Source organism: Haliotis rufescens, unplaced genomic scaffold (genome assembly GCF_023055435.1).
Source record: "Haliotis rufescens isolate VD_foot unplaced genomic scaffold, xgHalRufe1.0.p SCAF_27, whole genome shotgun sequence".
In the NCBI taxonomy this organism is placed as follows: domain Eukaryota; kingdom Metazoa; phylum Mollusca; class Gastropoda; order Lepetellida; family Haliotidae; genus Haliotis; species Haliotis rufescens.
The window spans coordinates 4,443,958-4,467,077 of record NW_025963968.1 but is presented as its reverse complement, the minus strand read 5'-3'; the positions used below and the strand labels follow the sequence as shown (position 1 = coordinate 4,467,077).

The following is a 23,120-nucleotide window of genomic DNA, read 5'->3' as shown; positions in this document are numbered from 1 at the left end:
GTTTTATAAGGTGAGGTGAGATGGGGTTTAACGTTGCGTCCAAGATTATTGCACTTATATAGCGACGTGCATGCACGTGTGTGTGTGTGTGTGGCTGATTGTACTAGTCCAGGTTTAGGCCACAGTTTAACACGGATACCCAACTCAGACACAGTATACTGACTCCAACCTGACCAGTCCTTGTTTTGGCCCCTTAATGCTGAGCGCCAGGCAGGGTAACAACAAGTACCACCTATTAAAGTCTGTTGGTATGACAGACCCAGGAGATCAATCCACCAACTCCGGGCGGACACCGTAACCTCTAGACCATGGAGGCTGTCTATGATATAGACACACTGACATTGATATATCGTGATAAGACAACATATCATATGATACTTGTTTACCTGTGGATGAATAAGTCCACCTGCCAATCTAAAAAGACATCTACAACTACAGTTCTGCACCAGTGGAGGTTAGATTCAACTTACTTGTAATATATCTCTTTCTTATAAAACAGAATGTCCTATTTTGCAACAAGATTCAGAACTTGGTCATTTGAGACGATTTTGGTAGCTGAAAAAATATCTTAATGCACGCAAAAATGATTGTAAGAAAGACTTGGCTTTTAACATGTTGAACTTCGAATCAAAGATGTCAGAAAAGTGCATTAAGTTTTCATGTTTTGTGTCAGAGGCACATCTGCCAACAGATATTAGAAACATAATGGCAGACAAACATGCCAGTAGGAATGGGTTTTTTATTTTTTTATTTTTTTATTTCAGCTCATCATAATTCTGGAAGAAATATACAGACTGAAAATGCAACTGTGTAAAGGCAAGGATTATACATTGTAAGTCTTGAATCATTGTACAAAAACTACAGGAAAAACCTGAAATAAAGATGATCATAATTTTTTTGATTATTTGAATTAAGAAAAGTAACTTAAAAATAAGAGAGAGAATTTAAGGATGTCAATTTCACCTGATGAAGTATTAAGTATATACTCCAAAATGTTACGTTCCTTTAAATAAAGAAGTTGACATCCTTAAATTCTCTCTGGTATGTGTATCACTTCTAAATGTCATTTATCCTAACACCTTACATATTTATAACATTGTATACATTTATAAGAATGTATGTATCTATTCATTTTATCCTAATGCTGTACATATTTATAACATTGTATATATTTATAACAATGTATGTATCTGTATATTTTCATCCTAACAATGTACATATTTATAACATTGTATATATTTATAACAATGTATGTATTTATTTATTTTTATCCTACACTATATATTCATAACACTGTATATATTTATAATGCTATATATATATATGCATCATAACACATGTGTGTGTGTGTGAGTGTGTGTGTGTGTGATAATACTGTATATATGCATCAGAACACTATATATTCAGCCATCAAAAAAGTTTTAACAAGTTCTAAAATACATTTTCTTTACATGACACATGAATGAAATTGATCATATTTGTTTCATGATATAGTTTTATATGGAATAATAATAATTTATATTTCACCAAAAACTTTAAAAAAGTATAAACTCCCCGATTCCCCCTCCCGCCAACTGCGACAATATGGGCTGCCGCCGCATCCTGAGTACACACACAGGAAGTAGGCTATATTTGTGTTTTCATTTTCTCATTCTTCAAATCTGAGGTTATCTGACAAGCGGAAAGCTACCTATTCTGCTCCCTGACCACAAGCCCATGCTGGCCAACAGGAAACGCAAATTAGCCTTGATGACCGTGATAAACCATTAACATTAGCATGTGTAGGTTAGGGCTTATCTTCAATATGCTGTATGAATACCCCCCCTTTCTTGGCTCTCCTGGATGGAAAACATCATATTTTACATATGGTGGAATCATTTTGAGGGAGCACAGATGTGTGATTTGTATATAGATGGGGGAAGAGGGTGGGGGAGAACGTTTGGGCGGAGCGGTGGTTGGGGGAGGGGGAGGGAGGATCAGCTGGTAGGGGTGAGGAGGGTATATGGTGGGGAGAGCGAGAGGACTGACTGGTGTAGGGGATGTGAGGTGGGGTTGTGTGAAGAGGGAGAGAGGTAGGGATAGACTGGCATTTAGCCCTCAATAAGTTATCTTATTTAAAACAACATATCTACAATATAAACAAAATAGGATCCAAATGGAGCCCAGTGAGTGAGTGAGTGAGCGCGTTTGGTTTAATGCCACTTTTAACAGTATTCCAGTTATATCACGGCGTGTCAGCTTAATGTGGGAGGAAAGCCCGAAGTGATGCAGGTCTCAGACGTTTACCACTTCGGTGAAACTCACGACCAGGGGTATGGTGCTGACAAACCTAGAAACATAATCGGGGCCAACTGGGATTTGAACCCACAATCATAGGTTTCTGGCATGCCCAAGGGATGCAACTCTGCACAGTGAATCGTGGCGCCTTAGACGACTGGGCCACCCGTGCCCCCAAATGGAGCCCAGACATGCAAGAACAATGGTAAAGTTTAGACCAGACTTGCCAAATCATTCTAGACTTGAGATGGATTCAGTTTTTAATTTATTATCTGAGTCTGGGAGACAGACTAGGGATTGAAGTTTGATGTGAGTCTTGGGGCAGAGTGAGTGAGTGAGTGAGTGAGTGAGTGAGTGAGTGACAGTGAGTGAGTGAGTGAGTGAGTGAGTGAGTGAGTGAGTGAGTGAGTGAGTGAGTGAGTGTCAGCTTAATCTGTGAGGAAAGCCTGAATTATTGTTGGGTGTTATAGATGTTTGCCACTTTGGCCGAGTGGCAATCTCAGATTTAGTTATTCAGGAAAGGACACATACTTTAATGAGTGAGTGAGTGTTTGACTCTTAAAAATAATTTTTCAGTTGTATCTTCGCATGTTGAGAGTGAATCACAAAGCAGCATTTGTATTTGATGATTATTACATTTGAAAACCCACAAACATGGGCTGGCCAACTAAAGATAATAATGAGCATAAAACAGGGATTCGAACCCAGGACCAGCCAACCCGTGATGCAACCCTGCTACCTGTGCCACCTTAGTGAGGAAGATTCATTCAAGACCAAAGAGGATGGGTGGATTGGGCGTGACTAGGATGGGCGCTACGGCTACAGATGGAGAGCTATATTCCACACAACTAATGAGAAGAACACAGTACGGAGACCCCAGGGGGAGTGGTTATTTGGCTGCTGAATAAACACCTTTCCCATGACATTTCCCATCATCTTTGGTCAAACTGTAATAAAATGTTCAGAACGTTTTTTTCCCTGGCCTTTCTATGAATTAGATGCACATGGTAAATGGACTATTTCCATGTGGGCAGTCGTGCACAGGATTCTAACTGGGAATGGCCTAATCATCCATGACAAAACTGTAATAAAATTGGTGAAAATAGTTCTGTCAAATGTGTATGTTTTACAACCAAATTCAAGCGTACAATTTCAGACTTTTTTTTAAAGGTCAAATCACAATTCAAAAGATAAACTAATGTCAGTGCATTCAATCGTGAAAGTTTTTTAGACAAAATTAACTATCACAGTGCAATTACACTACTGAATGTCGTAGAGGGTTATAAGATGATGCCAAAACAACAGTTCAAACATCTTAGTGGCCTGCCAAACAGTGGTTGATGGAATGATTTGTTTGTCTGTTTGTTTGTTTGTTTGGTCGTTTAACGGCACACTCTGCAATATTTCAGCTATATGACAGGAAACAGATCCTTGCTAATGAGATATGATGGCATGCATCAACCAAGTCAGTGAGCCTGACCACCCGATCTCATTAGTCGCCTCTTATGACAAGCCTAGTCGCCTTTTACAGCAAGCATGGGTTGCTGAACACCTAATGGAATGAGGTCCGGTCTCACTGTCAAGGTACAAAACCCCAAAATCAGCCAGGAGATCCATTCAAGTATACTCCATACATTGACATGTTCAAACACAAGAACAGCTCCATCCAGTCCTGTATACTTGTTAGTAGGAATCACCGGAGACAGTATATCAGCTTAAACAATATAAAAGAACTTCGGCAACAATATTTATTTATTATTATTATCTTAACAGCTTGTAGTCATCGATTTGGTAAAAGGTAACGATGGTTGACAAATTATGCCTGAGACGATCCTGTGCTGTTTTGTCTTATCTCATGGTGTCTCTCTTACACCATACTCTTTACACCCCAAACGCCACATTTCACACATGAAACCCCCCACCCTACATCCAACACCTTCTTCCCTGCTGATCACATCCTAGAACCCACACCTCCAGGCAACACCAAACAATGTTACACCCCAAACCTCACAGACAGCCCCCAACACCCAACAACACACATACTTGCCATCATCTATAACAACACCCTTAGCTAACACCCCATACCCTACACACTACACCCCACACACTACACCCCACACCCCACACCCCAGACCAAACACCTCACATCCAATATCACACATACATGTACTAACCATCTATACCAACACCCTTAGCCAACACCTAACACCTCACACCAGCACCCAGCACCTCACATCCTACACCCACTCCCTCAGCCAACACTTTACATGCTTACAGTCACCATGCAGAACCCCACCCCTCATCCCTCCACCCCAACATAAACTCCACCCCACCCCCACTCCCAGAGTGTGACAGCATCAGGCACCACATCCTATGTCACACTCCCTAGTCTCCAGAACACCACATCCCATGTGTCACACCCTAGTCCCCAGAACACCACATCCCATGTCTCACTCCCTAGTCCCTAGAACACCACATCCCATGTGTCACACCCTAGTCCCCAGAACACCACATCCCATGTCTCACTCCCTAGTCCCTAGAACACCACATCCCATGTCTCACTCCCTAGTCCCTAGAACACCACATCCCATGTCTCACCCCTAGTCCCCAGAACATCACATCCCGTGTCACACTCCCTAGTCCGCAGAACACCACATCCCATGTCTCACTCCCCATAACACCACATCCCATGTCTCACTCCCCATAACACCACATCCCATGTCTCACTCCCAAGAACACCACATCCCATGTCTCACTCCCTAGTCCCCAGAACACCACATCCCATGTCGCACTCCCTAGTCCCTAGAACACCACATCCCATGTCGCATTCCCTAGTCCCTAGAACACCACATCCCATGTCTCACTCCCTTGTCCCTAGAACACCACATCCCATGTCGCACTCCCTAGTCCCCAGAACACCACATCCCATGTCTCACTCCCTAGTCCCCAGTACATCACACCCCATGTCTCACTGCCTAGTCCCCAGAACACCACATCCCATGTCTCACTCCCTAGTCCCTAGAACACCACATCCCGTGTCGCACTCCCTAGTCCGCAGAATACCACATCCCATGTCTCACTCCCCATAACACCACATCCCATGTCTCACTCCCTAGTCCTCAGTACATCACATCCCATGTCGCAATCCCTAGTCCCTAGAACACCACATCCCATGTCTCACTCCCTAGTCCCCAGTACATCACACCCCATGTCTCACTGCCTAGTCCCCAGAACACCACATCCCATGTCTCACTCCCTAGTCCCTAGAACACCACATCCCATGTCTCACTGCCTAGTCCCCAGAACACCACATCCCATCACCCTGTATGCTACCTTCTCACTCAAACCAAATCTAATCGCATACATACACACATAGAAGACTTTACAAATTCCAAGAATTTCTAAAAAAACAACATGACCTCCCTCATCAGCAACAATCCCCCCGAAGAACGCCCCCATACTACCCAGCTCTCAACTCAGTTCCTGTTCCGTGACTCCAACCTCTATAACATTGCAGGGCTTCATTCAAGCTCAGTATCAACCCTGTTTCAATGAAAGGGTCACATACATCCCTTTAATTTCCCCGACTCCAACTGGAACGCTGCCCTGCTCTGTGGTGTGGGTTGTAGGTATCAGACGGAGTTATCTCTCTCTGATAAACCTATCAACATGTGCATAAAACTCTGTGATTACCCTCTAAAACTTTATCCAGATTGCAGCTGGTGTCAAATAGTTTAACATCATCTACGGCCTGATGGAAAAAAGTTTATTTACCCAATTAATTAACATGTATTTTTTTCAAACATGTATTTCAGTTCAAATTTAATGACAGTTCATGTTTCATGTTATTACTATTATCATCATTCTTATTCATTTATTTTATTGTTTGTGTTATATTTAAGATAAGTTGTTGACACACATCACAGCAATGACATGCTGGCTATATATGTACAGGAATATTATCTTTTGGTTGTTTTGCTTCACTGGTTGTTGGGGGCCATGGGTGTCGCTGTTGTCTAAAGCATCGCAATTTGCGATGCAGAGTCGAATCCCTTAGGTATGCCAGAAACCTATGATAGTGGTTTCAAATCCTCCTCCTCCTCCCCCCCCCCCCCGATATTGTTCTCAGGTTTGTCAGCACCATGCCCGTGCCCGTGCTCATATGAGACCAGCATCACTTCGCGCTTTCCTCCCACATTAAGCTGACACGCCATGATGTAACTTGAATATTGTTCAAACTTGCATTAAACCCAACTCACTCACTCACTCAGTGGTTGCTGACATAACACCAGGGCCACACTGCCAGGTACAATGCCAGCAATAGTACAGAGTTACTGCCCCTTATGGCCCATGAGGTGGCCCAGTGGTTACAGCTACAGACTCAGTTTGATAACCACATGGGTGCAATGTGTGAAGACTGTCACAGTCAAGCAAGGTCCCCTACCAAAATACATTTGTAGCATTGCTAAAGTTAACATAAACATGTAGTAACACACTTAACTATTCGCCTTCACTTAATAAAATTATCAAAACCAAATGACAAAGCATAGTAACCTAATTTTAAATCCATTTCTATATTCCTTGAGCTCATCATAAATCTTTACATATCATGAATGAAAATAATATGTAATATCTCTATGTATAATGTACATTAAATGTATATATACCTTTCATGTCCATGATTATATCTACTCCCAAATGGGGGCATGGGTGGCCCAGTCGTCTAAGGCGCCGCGATTCGCTGTGCAGAGTTGCGTCCCTTGGGCATGCCTGAAACCTATGATTGTGGGTTCGAATCCCGGTTCGCCCTGATTATGTTTCTAGGTTTGTCAGCACCATACCCGTGCTTGTGGGTTTCACTGAAGTGGTAAACATCTGAGACCTGCATCACTTCGGGCTTTCCTCCCACATTAAGCTGACACGCCGTGATATAACTGGAATAATGTTAAAAGCGGCGTTAACTCCAACTCACTCACTCACTCACTCTACTCCCAAATGTAGCTAGTTTGCACCCTGCCCTATGAGGGTGTACAATAGACATTCGTGGTTCTTGATTCTTGATTCTATATCTTATACTACCAAACCCAAATGACAAAAAATCGACCTTATAGCAGTGACCTTGTAACTGTTCCATTATTTCTTTCAATCTGTACAGTGAAGTATCACAGCCCAACCTAACCTTTTCTCCATTAGAAATCAGACCCAAACCATTACGCCAAGCATCAGGCTCTAGCCTTGCTTCAAGGCTGTACTGACAGAAATGTCCATGGATGTGTGGTAATTCTTTCCTCCTAATAGGCATGCCTTTATGTGGACAGGACTACAGCTTATAGGGACCACATGTTCTTATTCTTGACATAATCTAGGACTTATGATTTGAACTAATAACTAGACCCCTGAAGATCCGGGGTGAGTTGGTTTTCAGCAACCCATGCCTGCTGTAAAAGGCGATTATGCTTGTCGTAAGAGGCGACTAACAGGATCGGGTGGTCAGGCTCACTGATTTGGTTGATGCAGGTCATCGTATCCTGATTGCATGGATCGATGATCATGATGTCAATCACTGGACTGTCTGGTCAAGACTCGAATATTCACCGACCATATAGCTGACATATTGCTGAGTGCTGCGTTAAACAAGAAACAAAAAAACAAACAAATAAACTAATAATTACAGTAAACTACTATAATAACAAACCAAAAGGTATCACTAACTTTAGTTCGTTATAACCGTAGTTTGTTATAAGCATATATACAGAATATATACAACAAATGACGGGGACCAAAAAATAAATTTGTTGTATCAGTCAGTTTGTTAAAAGCGTGTTCGTTATAAACGTAGTTTAGTGTATTGCTTTAGAGACTTGAGCAAGTCTAATCAGCCTCCAATCTGCAACTACAACTGATCCTCCCCAATGCTATCTGACCAGATGCTCACTACAATCAGCCCAATAAAAAGGTAAAAGCTGGGTGGGTACCTACAACTGTACCTTGATAAGCCCTGGACATGTGCTCCCTTTGACGTCTCCGCTAATTGACTATCAACTACCTTGTTGAAAGGAGTGGGCACCATATATTGGAGCAGTGATAAATCATGAATCAAAGAAATCAGAGCTGCTCAGTGGATGATGTTGGCTCTGCTGGATTAAACCTTGGTCAGGGCTAGATTAGCAGGTGCTTGTTTTGAGGTCAAGGAAGAGATCGGTGTAAACAGGTTGCTCATCGTTAATACACTTGGCTTCATCACTTGGCTTCATCATTGGTCAAGTGAAGAGGCTGTGGTTTTATGTGTCATATCAAGGCTTGAGATTTATTGGTTGCGACACGGCTATGGTTTGATCACATCGCATGTCGGAAACACTCCCTCATCTCATTAAGATGCATGGTGTATGGTAAAATGTTTGAGGGACATCTGTACATGGAAAACATTCATTACTGGATCCCTTACCAGTATCTGTCTTGTCTCGTACATTAATTGCTACAATGACTTTAAAATATTATTGGAAAATGTATATTTGTTTTAATTTGTGTGTATGTATGAGAGAGAAGCGTTCGGTCCGCACTCTGATGACCTGGGTTCGATTCCTGACATTGGTACAATGTGTGAAGCACATTTCTGGTGTTACCCGCTATGATATTGCTGGAATATTGCTAAAAGCAGCGTAAAGCCAAACTTACTCGCTCACTCACTTAAAGCAGAGATGTTGTCATGTCATGTTTCTTGATTGAGTGATTCAAAGAGTGCTCTTTGTAAAAATCTTAAATTGCCATCTTACCATACAGAGAATATAAGGAACCTGACACTTAATACTGTTCATTCTCAAATACTGAAGTAATTTCAAATTCAGATCTATGTTCAGAACCGCTGTATACTAAGTTATCCTTGCTAAATGACGAAGCAATGGACATGAATGGAATGTTCCAAAATGGCTGCCATGGTAGCCATATTAAGATTCACATCAGAATAATTTCATCACGATTCCACTGGTTGAATAATCCATGCAAAATTCCAGTTTCATGAATCCTGCAGTATCAAATATGTCAAAAATATGAAAATCTGACAGAGAAAGATTGATAACATACACAAGGCAGTTCAAAAATCTAATCTAACACAGCAACACTACTATGAATGTTTTCACAACAGGGCGAGTTAAAGCACCATACCAGCTGCTTTTCATATCATTGTACAAATTCATTCGAAAAATCATCCTTGTCTAACTAAAGCTATTGAAAACAAAACAAACATCATTTCAAATTTCAGACTAAAAAAAATATTTTAAAAAAGTGAACTCAAATTTTTTCTCAAGTAACCAAATCTGAGAATGTATTTTTTCAATAAACATTAAAGGCATCATTTCAACAAAAACAAACGACAAGAAGCAGAGAAGCAGTGTTAGACTACAAATCTAACAAAGTTCCCGACATCCAGCTTCTTCAAGCTGCCTCTCTCCTGAGATTAACTGTAGTTGTCATGCCATCATATTTCTATTTTCGTTTTTTGTAAGACATTCTTGTATTACTACATGGTAAAGATTACACGAAGCAACGGTGAAATCAGGTGTAACAACACAAAAAGCAGACTCCCTGTAGGGGTGATCAGTGCCGTCTCCACATGTACCCCTCCCTCGGGCAATCATAGGCTACTTAGGCACAATGCTATGGAGATAGTGCTCGCGCTTTTTTTCAAAGATGACGATGATCATATTCATGTCAAAAAAGGTCTATCTCCTCTGGAAAAAACAAACAAAAAGTCCAGATGCAAGACTCTCTTTATAATCACCTTGTGAACAATCAAAGGAAGGGTGGAGCCGTGTGATTTAGTGGGAATTATGGGTAAATTTATTTTGATATAAGACAGCAGTGTTTGAAGTACAAGAGCATTTGGGCAGCCTGGTCGGCACATGAAGAAACAGCACTTAGTCTCGAGGATACAGACCTTGAAACAAAAAATCTGAGACCCCCTCCCCCAAAGCAAGTCTACAATACTTTGGCAAGTCTAGATTTCTTTTGTATCAGAGACGGAAGAGATGCTCTAGACTCCACAATTCTAAATATTTGAATAAAGTTTAACCAAGGATATAATTATGAAAAATATGATAATATACAGTACACTACGATCATAACCAACCCAAATAAAAGGTATGTCAATCACTGGATTGTCTGATCCAGACTCGATTATTTACAGACCGCCGTCATATAGCTGGACAGACAGACAGATAGACAGAAAAACAAAGTCCTTCCAGTGTTTCAGAAGAAACTGGACAAGCAAAACTCTTGACACACAAACAAGTGGCAGTACCTATCCTAGTAGTCTGTCACAGATCCTGAAACAAATATATCCAATACAGCCCATGCAAGTCTGTAATGTTTGGCAAGTCTAGATTACTGCAGTATCAGTATCTGAAAATGAAGAAAGTCTCTGGGCCTCGTTTTTATTAGATTTTATAACAATAATTCAACAACTGTTTTTTCTGTAAAATATGTTCATTTCCGAGACTAGATGTTAGTCTAATATCCTAGCCTCTCCTTCAGATCCCAAAGCATCTATTTAACAAAACAATCGTCCCCATTCCATTCCAATCTCGACCCTTTCTGTATCAGGCCTTAATCAAACATTCACAGCTCTGATATCAAAGAGACTTGAGTGAGTGAGTGTTGTTTTTATGCCGCTTTTAGCAATATTCCAGCTATATCACGTCGGGGGACACCAGAAATGGGCTTCACACATTGTACCCATGTCGGGAATCGAACCCGGGGTCTTCGGCGTGACGAGCGAACGCTTTAACAACGAGGCTACCCGACCGCCCCAAGAGACTTGAGGGTTCCTTGATACTGGAGGGTTCTCTTAATTATTTTGATTCAAGCTTATATCTAACTTTCAGGGACTCTATGCCAGCGTGTGTCTGTCCCTGACACATCTGTTGTCAATGAATGGGGGATCCCCTGAGTGAGACCCAGGTCCGTCTGCATCACTCAGCACAACAGACCAGGGGGAAACTGTCAGGAACATGAGGGCTAAAAAGTACTGAAGCAAAATTTGGGATGCACTCCAAAGATCTGTCAGAATCTCTTTACAACATACTAGGTGTCTACGCAGAAGAGCACAGGCTTGAGCTGTTCATTCAAGGCGTGAGATGTACACTTAACGTTTCCCCCAACTGATGGTGATTGTTAAATAGCCAAACAGTTATAAAGATTAAACAAAATCAGTTTGATCCCATTTGATTACGTGGAGATGCACGTATCTCATCTGGAATAAGTAAAGTGAGAATAAATAGGAGCTTTAGTTATTTGCACCATGGGGGTTGGAGTGTAAGTGAGTGAGTTGGGTTTAACGCCGCTTTTAACAGTATTACAGTTATATCACGGCGTGTCAGCTTAATGTGGGAGGAAAGCCCAAAGTGATGCAGGTCTCAGACATTTACCACTTCAGTGAAACCCACAAGCACAGGTATGGTGCTGACAAACCTAGAAACATAATCGGGGTGAACCGGGATTTGAACCCACAACCATAGGTTTCTGGCGTGCCCAAGGGATGCAACTCTGCACAGCGAATTGTGGCGCTTTTGACGACTGGGCCACCCGTGCCCCCTGGGAGTTGGAAGTGGTCCCCAGCAACCTATTCTAGTTGTAAGAGGCTGTCAGACTCAGTGACCTGGTTGATTATTGTTCATGTTTTTTCAGGTGAACAATTGACTTGCCTTTGCATGTGTTTGTGATGGGTGCACCAGTGAGGCAGGATATGTCACCTTTTTTGCGAACACCTGGTATCATCACTATTTGATAGTGATTCATAAACACATGATACAAAGGGAATTGTACAATCGACTCTGCTTAATGCAGAGATATCGATTCAATATGGAAAGGGTGTTGTTGCTTTTTTCACAGTATCCATCACTGGATTGTCTGGTCAGACTCAATAATTTACAGGCCTTTTTCATATAGTTAGAATAATGCTGTGCAGCATTAAACAAAAAGAAACACACACACAATTTTAATGTTTTAAACTGTTTGTTTTTTCAAACTTTCCAGGAGGGACATCCATTGTCGAGTCCACTGTAACATCATAGTTCAACAGGCAGTGTTGCTTTCAAGGCCATGCACACGACATTTCCCCCATCAGTGGATGATCGCTGTTACAGACCATGCCACATGGTACATAGGTTACTCACACTGATAGCAATACCTTCTATCACCGGAGCACCAAATCCTAATTCAGAAACCCATTTTGTTATTTTCTGACTGGCACTACTCTCCAACCTTCCTCAAGACTATTGTTCAAGGCTACTCAAACCATTTACCTATTTCTGGTGTATTTTCAAAATTCAATACATTTCAAAGACCATACCATTTTTCATGGCTTTTATTTCAAAATTTGAGGCCATTTTTCAAACCAATTGGCCAAAATGAACCAAATAATTCAAGACCTCTGTAAATTACCTAGATATTTTTCAAGATTTTCAAGATACACATATCTACAAAATCAAGGTCTTTCAGAGACAAGATTCAGAATTCAAAGCCTGTTTTATCTTTCACTGATGAAAAGTGATCTCAGCAGTTGTGTGTGTTGTGAAGGCCATGTCCCTGGTGGTATTTCCAGTGGCCTACAAGATACTACTGCCTATCAAACCTGAAGAGGGCAAGGGAAGCTACCAGAAGATGACAGTCATGCCTAAGTGTCCGTGTCATCAGCTGTGTTCTAAATGACACCAGAAGAAAGTAAGATGGATCAAAACCTAAGTGAAGGGATAACACGCTATCAAGCATGACATGAAGCAACTGTTTCATGTGCTGGCAAATGTTTTTGTGACTACTGTGCCCCTGCAAACACTCCATTGCAACTGTTGCAGACTGTCATCTGATGCTTCTTGAGGGGATTTCTGAAGATTTATTTCTCCTGTGTATGCAAACAACACACTGCAGCATCAAAAATGGTAAAATGTAAATTAGCAGCCACCCCTTGGTTGGTAAAATGGCAGCCACTCTTTGGTTGGTAAAATGGATGCCACTACATGGTTGGTAAAATTGCTGCCATTATATGGTTGGTAAAATGGCTGCTGCTATTTTGTAGATAAAATGGATGCCACTACATGGTTGGTAAAATGGATGCCACTATATGGTTGGTAAAACGGCCGCTGCTATTTTGTAGATAAAATGGATGCCACTACATGGTTGGTAAAATGGATGCCACTATATAGTTGGTAAAAGGGCTGCTGCTATTTTGTAGATAAAATGGATGCCACTATATGGTTGGTAAAACGGCTGCTGCTATTTTGTAGATAAAATGGATGCCACTATATGGTTGGTAAAACGGCTTCTGCTATTTTGTAGATAAAATGGATGCCACTACATGGTTGGTAAAATAGATGCAACAATATGGTTGGTAAAAGGGCTGCTGCTATTTTGTAGATAAAATGGATGCCACTACATGGTTGGTAAAATGGATGCCACTATATGGTTGGTAAAACGGCCGCTGCTATTTTGTAGATAAAATGGATGCCACTACATGGTTGTTAAAATGGATGCCACAATATGGTTGGTAAAATGGCTACTGCTATTTTGTAGATAAAATGGATGCCACTACATGGTTGGTAAAACGGCTGCTGCTATTTTGTAGATAAAATGGATGCCCCTACATGGTTGGTAAAATGGCTGCTGCTATTTTGTAGATAAAATGGATGCCACTACATGGTTGGTAAAATGGATGCCACAATATGGTTGGTAAAACGGCTGTTACTATTTTGTAGATAAAATGGCTGCCACTACATGGTTGGTAAAACGGCTGCTACTATTTTGAAGATAAAATGGCTGCCACTCTTTGGTTGGTAAAATGCCTGCCATTATATGGTTGGTAAAATGGCTGCCAATACAAGGTTGGTTGAAGAGTTAGATCCTCAGTTCTGGTCCTCTCACTGCAACAGTTGGTTCTAGATTAATGCACCTTTCTCTGTGATAGTTCCATCATAAAGGTTTCAAAGAACTTGACCTCCAAAACACTTGGCTGCTTGACATGAGGAAGATGCATGTGTGGTGAAGCTTGCCACAATTCTCCTGACATAAACGAGATTAAACCAGGTACTCACCCTCGCAGAAACTGAAACCCTTGAACACAGACGAGGATGTTGCCAAAAGAATCGACTTTGAGCAGTGTTCCATACAGCGAATCAAACCATAGTCCCCTGAAAATAAAAGTGTTCATTATTCATTTATCGTCTAACCGTGTTAACACTGTATTGATTACTAGTCAACTTTAATCGTGGTATTAGTCTGCTACAAGGCTAAATCCTCCCCACACTAAATAAGACAATGATGTATTTTACTAAATAAAGGAACATAATCATAAATCTCTGCTTAAAGCAGAGTCCGCTGTACGATTCCGACTATACGTCATAAGCATGTGTTCATGGATCACTATAAATCAAAGTTTGCGAAAAATACAATTATCATGATTATTCCTTGTTCGTTTATCCAGGGGGCGGTCGGGTATCCTAGTGGTTAAAGCGTTCGCTCGTCACGCCGAAGACCCGGGTTCGATTCCCGACATGGGTACAATGTGTGAAGCCCATTTCTGGTGTCCCCTGCCATGATATTGCTGGAATATTGCTAAAAGCTGCGTAAAACCATACTCACTCACTCACTCACTCACTCACTCACTCTTCACATTTGACACTGAGTGGAGCCTGACATAAAGACATTGATAAAAAAATAATATTCAGCTGGGTGATGTTGTACTAAACAACCTTAGCGCTATGACTGTTGAAAGTCTGTAAAGTATGAGAGTTGCGATCAGGTTGCTAAGGTTGCTTTGTACAATGGCACCAAGGTCCATATTGTTCATTGATGTATGCTTGACATCTTGCAGGACATCCAGAAACATGGCCGATACAATATCAGAACAAAAGGAGCATGACGGCAAGGGCTCCCTTCCTGACAGTTACTGTGACCTCACAGGTTAACTCTTGCACTCATGTTGTATTTGTTTGTTTGTTTGTTTGTTGTTTAATGCTGCACTCAGCAATATTCCAGCAAAATGACGGCGGTTGGTGGATAATAGAGTGGGTGGCGCTTGTGATGCATTATTGCGCTGAACGATGTCACTGAAATTGTATCGTCTACAGTTTTTTGTTACTGATTAAATAAGCAGTCTGTGAAGTTATTATTGTTGACTTATTTATGTATAAGAATTGCCTCCAATATTTGTTTTGTGTTTTTGGAGGTATAAACGTAACAACTGATGTGCACATCAGTGTAGGGAACATAAACGCACAAACAAATTGCTTGGTGAGCCAATCAAATGCAACGGAATGGCTTGCGTTTTTTTTTTATTAAGAATTGACTAGAATATATTTTTAAGGTTGTTTTTGCTTAAAATCCATCATGTATCACTGAAGTACCGTTACAAGAGTCGTAAACCGACCCACTCACTCACTGAGGACAGGACTCCTCCAGGCCTAATTGTGAATGCTTCACAGAGCTGCATGTATTCCAGTCGTATCTTATCACTGTAAGGGCCGACATATTACTCCTAATAAGCTAACCTGCAGACACCAGAGCGGGAGCACCGAGGTAGCTGATCTGTCCTGCAGTCTTATGTCAGTCCGTAATAAGCTATCATACGAGTTGTATCAATATTGAGACTTTTCTTTACGCTACTTACATATGCCTTGAGATTAACATGTTATCAAAACACTTGAAACATCTAAACAAACACTGAGGCTTCTCTTTGAAAAAGTATCAAATAGCATCGTGGAAAACCATGGACTATGTAGCGATTGAGATAGTGGCCACACTCGGAGATACGTGGAAATTCTAGAAACATAGCATGATAGTGATGTGAGACAAGACAGCTTCCTTAGCAACAGCTACAGCTGCAACAACTACACAGTATTACAACTACTACTACAACTGATCACATCTACTATTACTACTACTGCCACAACTACTTCTACTACTACAACTACAACTACTACTGCTACAACTACTACTACCACAAATACCGCTACTTCTGCTGCTGCTGCTACTACTACTACTACAACTACTGCTGGCGCAAATACTACTGCTTCTATTATTTCTGTTCCAAGTACCACAACTAATGCTACTAACACTGCTGCTTCTACTAAAACTGCTACTACCACTTCTGCTACAACTATCACAACTACTACTACTACTGCTGCTATCTCTACTACAACTACATCACCAGTGTTGGACCAGTAATGGAAGGCACCACACACTGAATGTTTAACTAAAGTGGAAAATACAAAGACCCGTTTTACACTTCAGAAAAATACCACCACCATACCCATCGCAGCCATCACCACAACAACTACTACCACAACAACTACTACCACAGCTACTACTACCACAGCTTCTACTACCACAGCTACTACTACCACAGCTTCTACTACCACAACTACTACTACCACAGCTACTACTACCACTACCACTACCACGGCTACTACTACCACAGCTTCTACTACTTCAGCTACTACTACCACAGCTACCACAGCTACTACTACCACAGCTTCTACTACCACAGCTACTACTACTTCAGCTACCATTACCACAGCTTCTACTACCACAGCTACTACTACCGCAGCTTCTACAACTTCAGCTACTACTACCACAGCTACTACTACTTCAGCTACTACTACCACAACAATTACTACCACAACAACTACTACCACAGCTTCTACTACTTCAGCTACTACTATATCAGTGACTACTACTACAACAACTACTACCACAGCTACTACTAGTTCAGCTACTACTACCACAGCTACTACTACCACAGCTATTACTACCACAACAACTACTACCACAATAACTACTACCACAGCTACTACTACCACAACTACTACTACCACAGCTACTACTACCACAGCTACTACTAGTTCAGCTGTAAATGCTATTGGTGCTGAGCCTCAGACCTTCATGCTTGGAATCTTAAATGAATAATTATCCAGTTTCCACTCAGCCATATCACTGTCATTTTGTCCCCAGCTGGTTTCCCCGATTCCCTAGCTTGTTTCCACGTCTTCTCCCTGACTAATAATTCCTCTAATATCCTGTTTATAAGCAAAAAGCCATAACAAGAACACTCCTTACGATAATTACCTTATTACAAATGTTTATGCAATTAATATTCACAACAAGCATCAACGAAAAGCTACAAAAATAATTGAGCAAGAACACGATTTATTTACACTGTTCTACAATCACCATGCACTTCACCCAATGACAAATGTCCTTCAGCCAATAAGCGATAAAGCTCTTATTGTAAATTGCAACCATTTTCATTGTCAATTATGACAGGACCGCTGACATACTGAGCTTTAATGGACCATCTACTAGAGCTCTGGCATTATGTTTCTGTTATGATAAGTCAAAGAATAATAATCATTCTGTCGAAAGTATCTTGAATTACATACGGCCCTCTTAAGCATACTTCCTTGCTGGGGGCAGTTGTCCTGATAGCTGCACTGGATCTGTGCCAAATGCATACTCCCGAAGTCTCAATCAACGTCACTGCTCATTTGCAATCTTGAAAAATTCAATGTATCAGACATCTACTTAATCCAAATTATATTTTTATATAAATTTTGGCAATATTCTTCAAAGGTATGTCGAATTTTGGAACTCGGTCAGACCACTTTCTGGTTTAGTGTATATGCGTGATGAAAACTGTCTCTTGAAAATAACTATTTTTATGAAATAGAAAATAGTTATAGCATTTAATATGTGTAATTCCAAAATGTTGAAAAAACAAGAAATGCTTATCAAACATAAGGAAGATAATATATGGATGTCAATTTCTTTATTATGCGGAACACAATGTTTCGGAATATATGCTTACTCCTTCACCTGATGAAAGTATAAGCATATACATATAACGTTGTGTTCCTCATAATAAAGAAGTTGACATCCAAATATTATCTTCCTTATGAGTATCACTCCTAAATGCCTTTCAAAGACCTTATCAAACATGACTCTTATTTTGTCTAAAACTATTCAACCACAAATTTGGCTGTCATAATTTCAGACACAAGGCCTTTTGGGGGTTTCAAAAGCTCCCTATACAGTAGTATATTCCCCTTTATCACGCCTGCACCTCTATAAAGCCTACATATCGACATAGTTGTACAATGTAGAAGTATTTCCATACAATTCCCACAACTGCTCTTATGTCAGTTTATGTCACATATGTCAGTTTTCACATCCAACATCAAGCACAGACATCCAGCAGTTTACAAGGTAACTAACACTACATATTTCCAAATGTTATCAAGATGCTCAGCGCATTTTTATCCCGTTATTTTTTTCTCACAGATAAAGATTGTATCAATTAGCCTGATATTTCACAGTACCAGATGCCTGCTTCAAGTAATCATTTTATAGCCCATTAATTACACCCCTGTAATGGAGCTATACCATAATGCATCAGTGCTTGGCGAGAAAAACTATCCTCCTTGGCCAATAAATGAAACAAAAACTACAAAGAAATGTGGGCACTTGTGCAAGACAATTGTGCAGAGAAGCATTCGGTTTTAATGTGCACTTTGCAACACAATCGTCCAAATTCATTGGTCGACTTGCACTGGATCCACACAATCATTCCACTTCCTGTTTGCCTCGCATGAAAGCGAGGCTTAATTGTATGAGGCGCGGTCTACTGACCCACACAGTATCATTTATCGCCTTTTCTTGCATGCTTGTATTCTCTTTCATTTGAAAGGCAACACCATTTGTGAAAAGATCTTTTCTAAATTTACGAGCATCACTCTGCAATCTTGTGTCCCTGCATTCATCTGTTGTATAGAGCTTCGTAATTAGGACTTCTTTGTACATCAGCTTGCTTATTGAAAGTTTATTACTGTTTTCAAATGCGCTAATGTGTAAGGTGAAGATAGTAAAATGTAATTATCAACTGGTCACGATGTCTGCGCTTGAATATCTTCCGTATTCAACCATTAGATAAATGTGCACATTTAGGAAATGAGACTCTCTAAAAATCGGAAGCATAATTATTATAACTCATTAGAGATGGTCTTACAGAAGTTGCTTTGCAAATATGCCACAACCACAAAGAATTTGGATTAATCGTTGACGAAGAGGATAATGATGAAAGCATCTTTCAATATCAGTCTTCGTATCTTCATGAATGAATGCGATGTTTCAAAAGAAACATTCACATCTGAATTAAAGCAATTTCTCATATTTCTCACCCAAATCATATCCTAATACTTTTTTATTGGGGTGAAATCTTCTCCATTTTTAAAATGCCTTTTTCAACATTTCCCCGAATCTAATAATTTTTATCAAAATGAAATGTGACAAAATTACACAAAAACATTCCTTTGATAAACTTCAGTGAAGTGTGCACTGCCTGTGAACTTAACCAGCATGGATTTCTTCAACACTGAGGATTTTAATAAGCCCTAAAATCAATGTTATGGATGCCTGTCTTCCCATATAAATCAATTAAATAAATAATTAGATTCAGTTTGTGTTTAACGAACATCATTACAGCATACTGAGGAGTTCAGTTTATAATGATGTAAGTCAGTTGGTACAGGTCTCGGACCTAGAGACGGCCATGTTTGATCTTGTATCGTCTGTCTAACAAACACTAAACGCTGGAGCCACAAATCTAGTTTTTCGATTAATAATTTCCCGAATACTTATGATTTTGTTAATTATATAGTTGGAATCTCTTTTAGTGGAGTTTTCTTGTGTATAGAAAGAGTTATCTTGCTTTTATTTATCTAAGCATTAAACAAACAAAAATATTGTGTGGAATTTATATAACTGTTCTCAAGTACTGTTATAGAAACATGGTTGATATATCTTTTTTGGTTGATTTACATTTTTTATAGTTTTCTTACATATGTAGGGTGTGGGTGGGGGGTTAGCTTTGTGGTTAAAGTTTTCACTTGTCATGCCTAAGATCTGGGTTTAATTCCAAAGTACAATACAGGAAAAGGGATTTCCTCTTATTCAATGCTCTGGGGATTCCTGGAGACACAAGTTCCCATGTCCCGTGCTTGTCAGAAGAGTGGACTAAGGAACATCATGTGGCCACACTTGGCTGACTCTGTGTCATGGAGTCCCTGGACTGACTGTGTGTCATGGAGTCCCTGGGCTGACTCTGTGTCATGGAGTCCCTGGACTGACTGTGTGTCATGGAGTCCCTGGGCTGACTGTGTCATGGAGTCCCTGGGCTGACTCTGTGTCATGGAGTCCCTGGACTGACTGTGTGTCATGGAGTCCCTGGGCTGACTCTCTGTCATGGAGTCCCTGGGCTGACTCTGTGTCATGAGTTCCCTGGGCTGACTCTGTGTCATGAGGTCCCTGGGTTGACTCTGTGTCATGAGGTCCCTGGGCTGACTGTGTGTCATGGAGTCCCTGGGCTGACTGTGTCATGGAGTCCCTGGGCTGACTCTGTGTCATGAGGTCCCTGGGCTGACTGTGTGTCATGGAGTCCCTGGGCTGACTGTGTCATGAGTTCCCTGGGCTGACTCGGTGTCATGGAGTCCCTGGGCTGACTCTGTGTCATGAGTTCCCTGGACTGACTGTGTGTCATGGAGTCCCTGGGCTGACTCTCTGTCATGGAGTCCCTGGGCTGACTGTGTCATGGAGTCCCTGGGCTGACTCTGTGTCATGAGGTCCCTGGGCTGACTGTGTGTCATGGAGTCCCTGGGCTGACTGTGTCATGAGTTCCCTGGGCTGACTCGGTGTCATGGAGTCCCTGGGCTGACTCTGTGTCATGAGTTCCCTGGACTGACTGTGTGTCATGGAGTCCCTGGGCTGACTCTCTAACATGGAGTCCCTGGGCTGACTCTGTGTCATGGAGTCCCTGGGCTGACTGTGTGTCATGGAGTCCCTGGGCTGACTCTGTGTCATGGAGTCCCTGGGCTGACTGTGTGTCATGGAGTCCCTTGGCTGACTCTGTGTCATGGAGTCCCTGGGCTGACTCTCTGTCATGGAGTCCCTGGGCTGACTCTGTGTCATGGAGTCCCTGGGCTGACTCTCTCATGGTGCCCTGGGCTGACTCTGTGTCATCGAGTCCCAGGGCTGACTCTCTGTCATGGAGTTCCTGGGCTGACTGTGTCATGGAGTCCCTGGGCTGACTCTGTGTCATAGAGTCCCTGGGCTGACTGTGTCATTGAGTCCCTGGGCTGACTGTGTGTCATGGAGTCCCTGGGCTGACTGTGTGTCATGGAGTCCCTGGGCTGACTCTCTCATGGTGCCCTGGGCTGACTCTGTGTCATGGAGTCCCTGGGCTGACTCTCTCATGGTGCCCTGGGCTGACTCTGTGTCATGGAGTCCCTGGGCTGACTCTCTGTCATGGAGTTCCTGGGCTGACTGTGTCATGGAGTCCCTGGGCTGACTCTGTGTCATAGAGTCCCTGGGCTGACTGTGTGTCATGGAGTCCCTGGGCTGACTCTGTGTCATGGAGTCCCTGGGCTGACTGTGTGTCATGAGTTCCCTGGGCTGACTGTGTGTCATGAGGTCCCTGGGCTGACTCTGTGTCATGGAGTCCCTGGGCTGACTGTGTGTCATGGAGTCCCTGGGCTGACTCTGTGTCATGGGGTCCCTGGGCTGACTGTGTGTCATGAGGTCCCTGGGCTGACTGTGTGTCATGGAGTCCCTGGGTTGACTGTGTCATGGAGTCCCTGGGCTGACTCTGTGTCATGGAGTCCCTGGGCTGACTGTGTGTCATGGAGTCCCTGGGCTGACTCTGTGTCATGGAGTCCCTGGGCTGACTCTGAGTCATAGAGTCCCTGGGCTGACTCTGTGTCATGGAGTCCTTGTGCTGACTCTGTGTCATGAGGTCCCTGGGCTGACTCTGTGTCATGGAGTCCCTGGGCTGACTCTGTGTCATGAGGTCCCTGGGCTGACTGTGTGTCATGAGGTCCCTGGGCTGACTCTGTGTCATGGAGTCCCTGGGCTGACTGTGTGTCATGGAGTCCCTGGGCTGACTGTGTGTCATGGAGTCCCAGGGCTGACTGTGTGTCATGGAGTCCTTGGGCTGACTGTGTCATGGAGTCCCTGGGCTGACTCTCTCATGGTGCCCTGGGCTGACTGTGTCATGAGGTCCCTGGGCTGACTCTGTGTCATGGAGTCCCTGGGCTGACTTTGTGTCATGGAGTCCCTGGGCTGACTGTGTGTCATGAGGTCCCTGGGCTGACTCTGTGTCATGAGGTCCTTGGGCTGACTCTGTGTCATGGAGTCCCTGGGCTGACTGTGTGTCATGGAGTCCCTGGGCTGACTCTGTGTCATGGAGTCCCTGGGCTGACTCTGTGTCATGAGGTCCCTGGGCTGACTCTGTGTCATGGAGTCCCTGGGCTGACTCTGTGTCATGAGGTCCCTGGGCTGACTCTGTGTCATGGAGTCCCTGGGCTGACTCTGTGTCATGGAGTCCCTGGGCTGACTCTGTGTCACGGAGTCCCTGGGCTGACTCTGTGTCATGGAGTCCCTGGGCTGACTCTGTGTCATGGAGTCCCTGGGCTGACTCTGTGTCATGGAGTCCCTGGGCTGACTCTGTGTCATGAGGTCCCTGGGCTGACTCTGTGTCATGAGGTCCCTGGGCTGACTCTGTGTCATGAGGTCCCTGGGCTGACTCTGTGTTAGAGCCTGATGGCCACCACAATACAGCTGGAATAATGATAACTGCGCCGTTTACCATCATTCACAACTTAACAACATGGATGTGAGATATACCAGTTATACCCCACTTAATGTCTGAGAGTCTGGAGTGCCGATGATCTTGCTTTGATGCCCTGGAGTACAATGAGTACAATGTGTAAAGAATATTCTTGATGAAAGAAATGGAACAATACAAAAAA

General features: G+C 42.3%; 1 protein-coding gene across 6 annotated transcripts in view; it reads right to left on the bottom strand.

Moving 5' to 3' along the window:
• Positions 1-23,120, bottom strand: part of LOC124139372 (cytosolic purine 5'-nucleotidase-like) — a 210,343-nt gene that overhangs the window by 147,392 nt on the left and 39,831 nt on the right. For all 6 annotated transcript variants that reach the window (XM_046506397.2, XM_046506393.2, XM_048402595.1 and 3 more), the window contains one exon: positions 14,358-14,453. In XM_046506397.2, the coding sequence (XP_046362353.1) occupies positions 14,358-14,453 (96 nt within the window). The remainder of the gene's footprint in view (positions 1-14,357; positions 14,454-23,120) is intronic.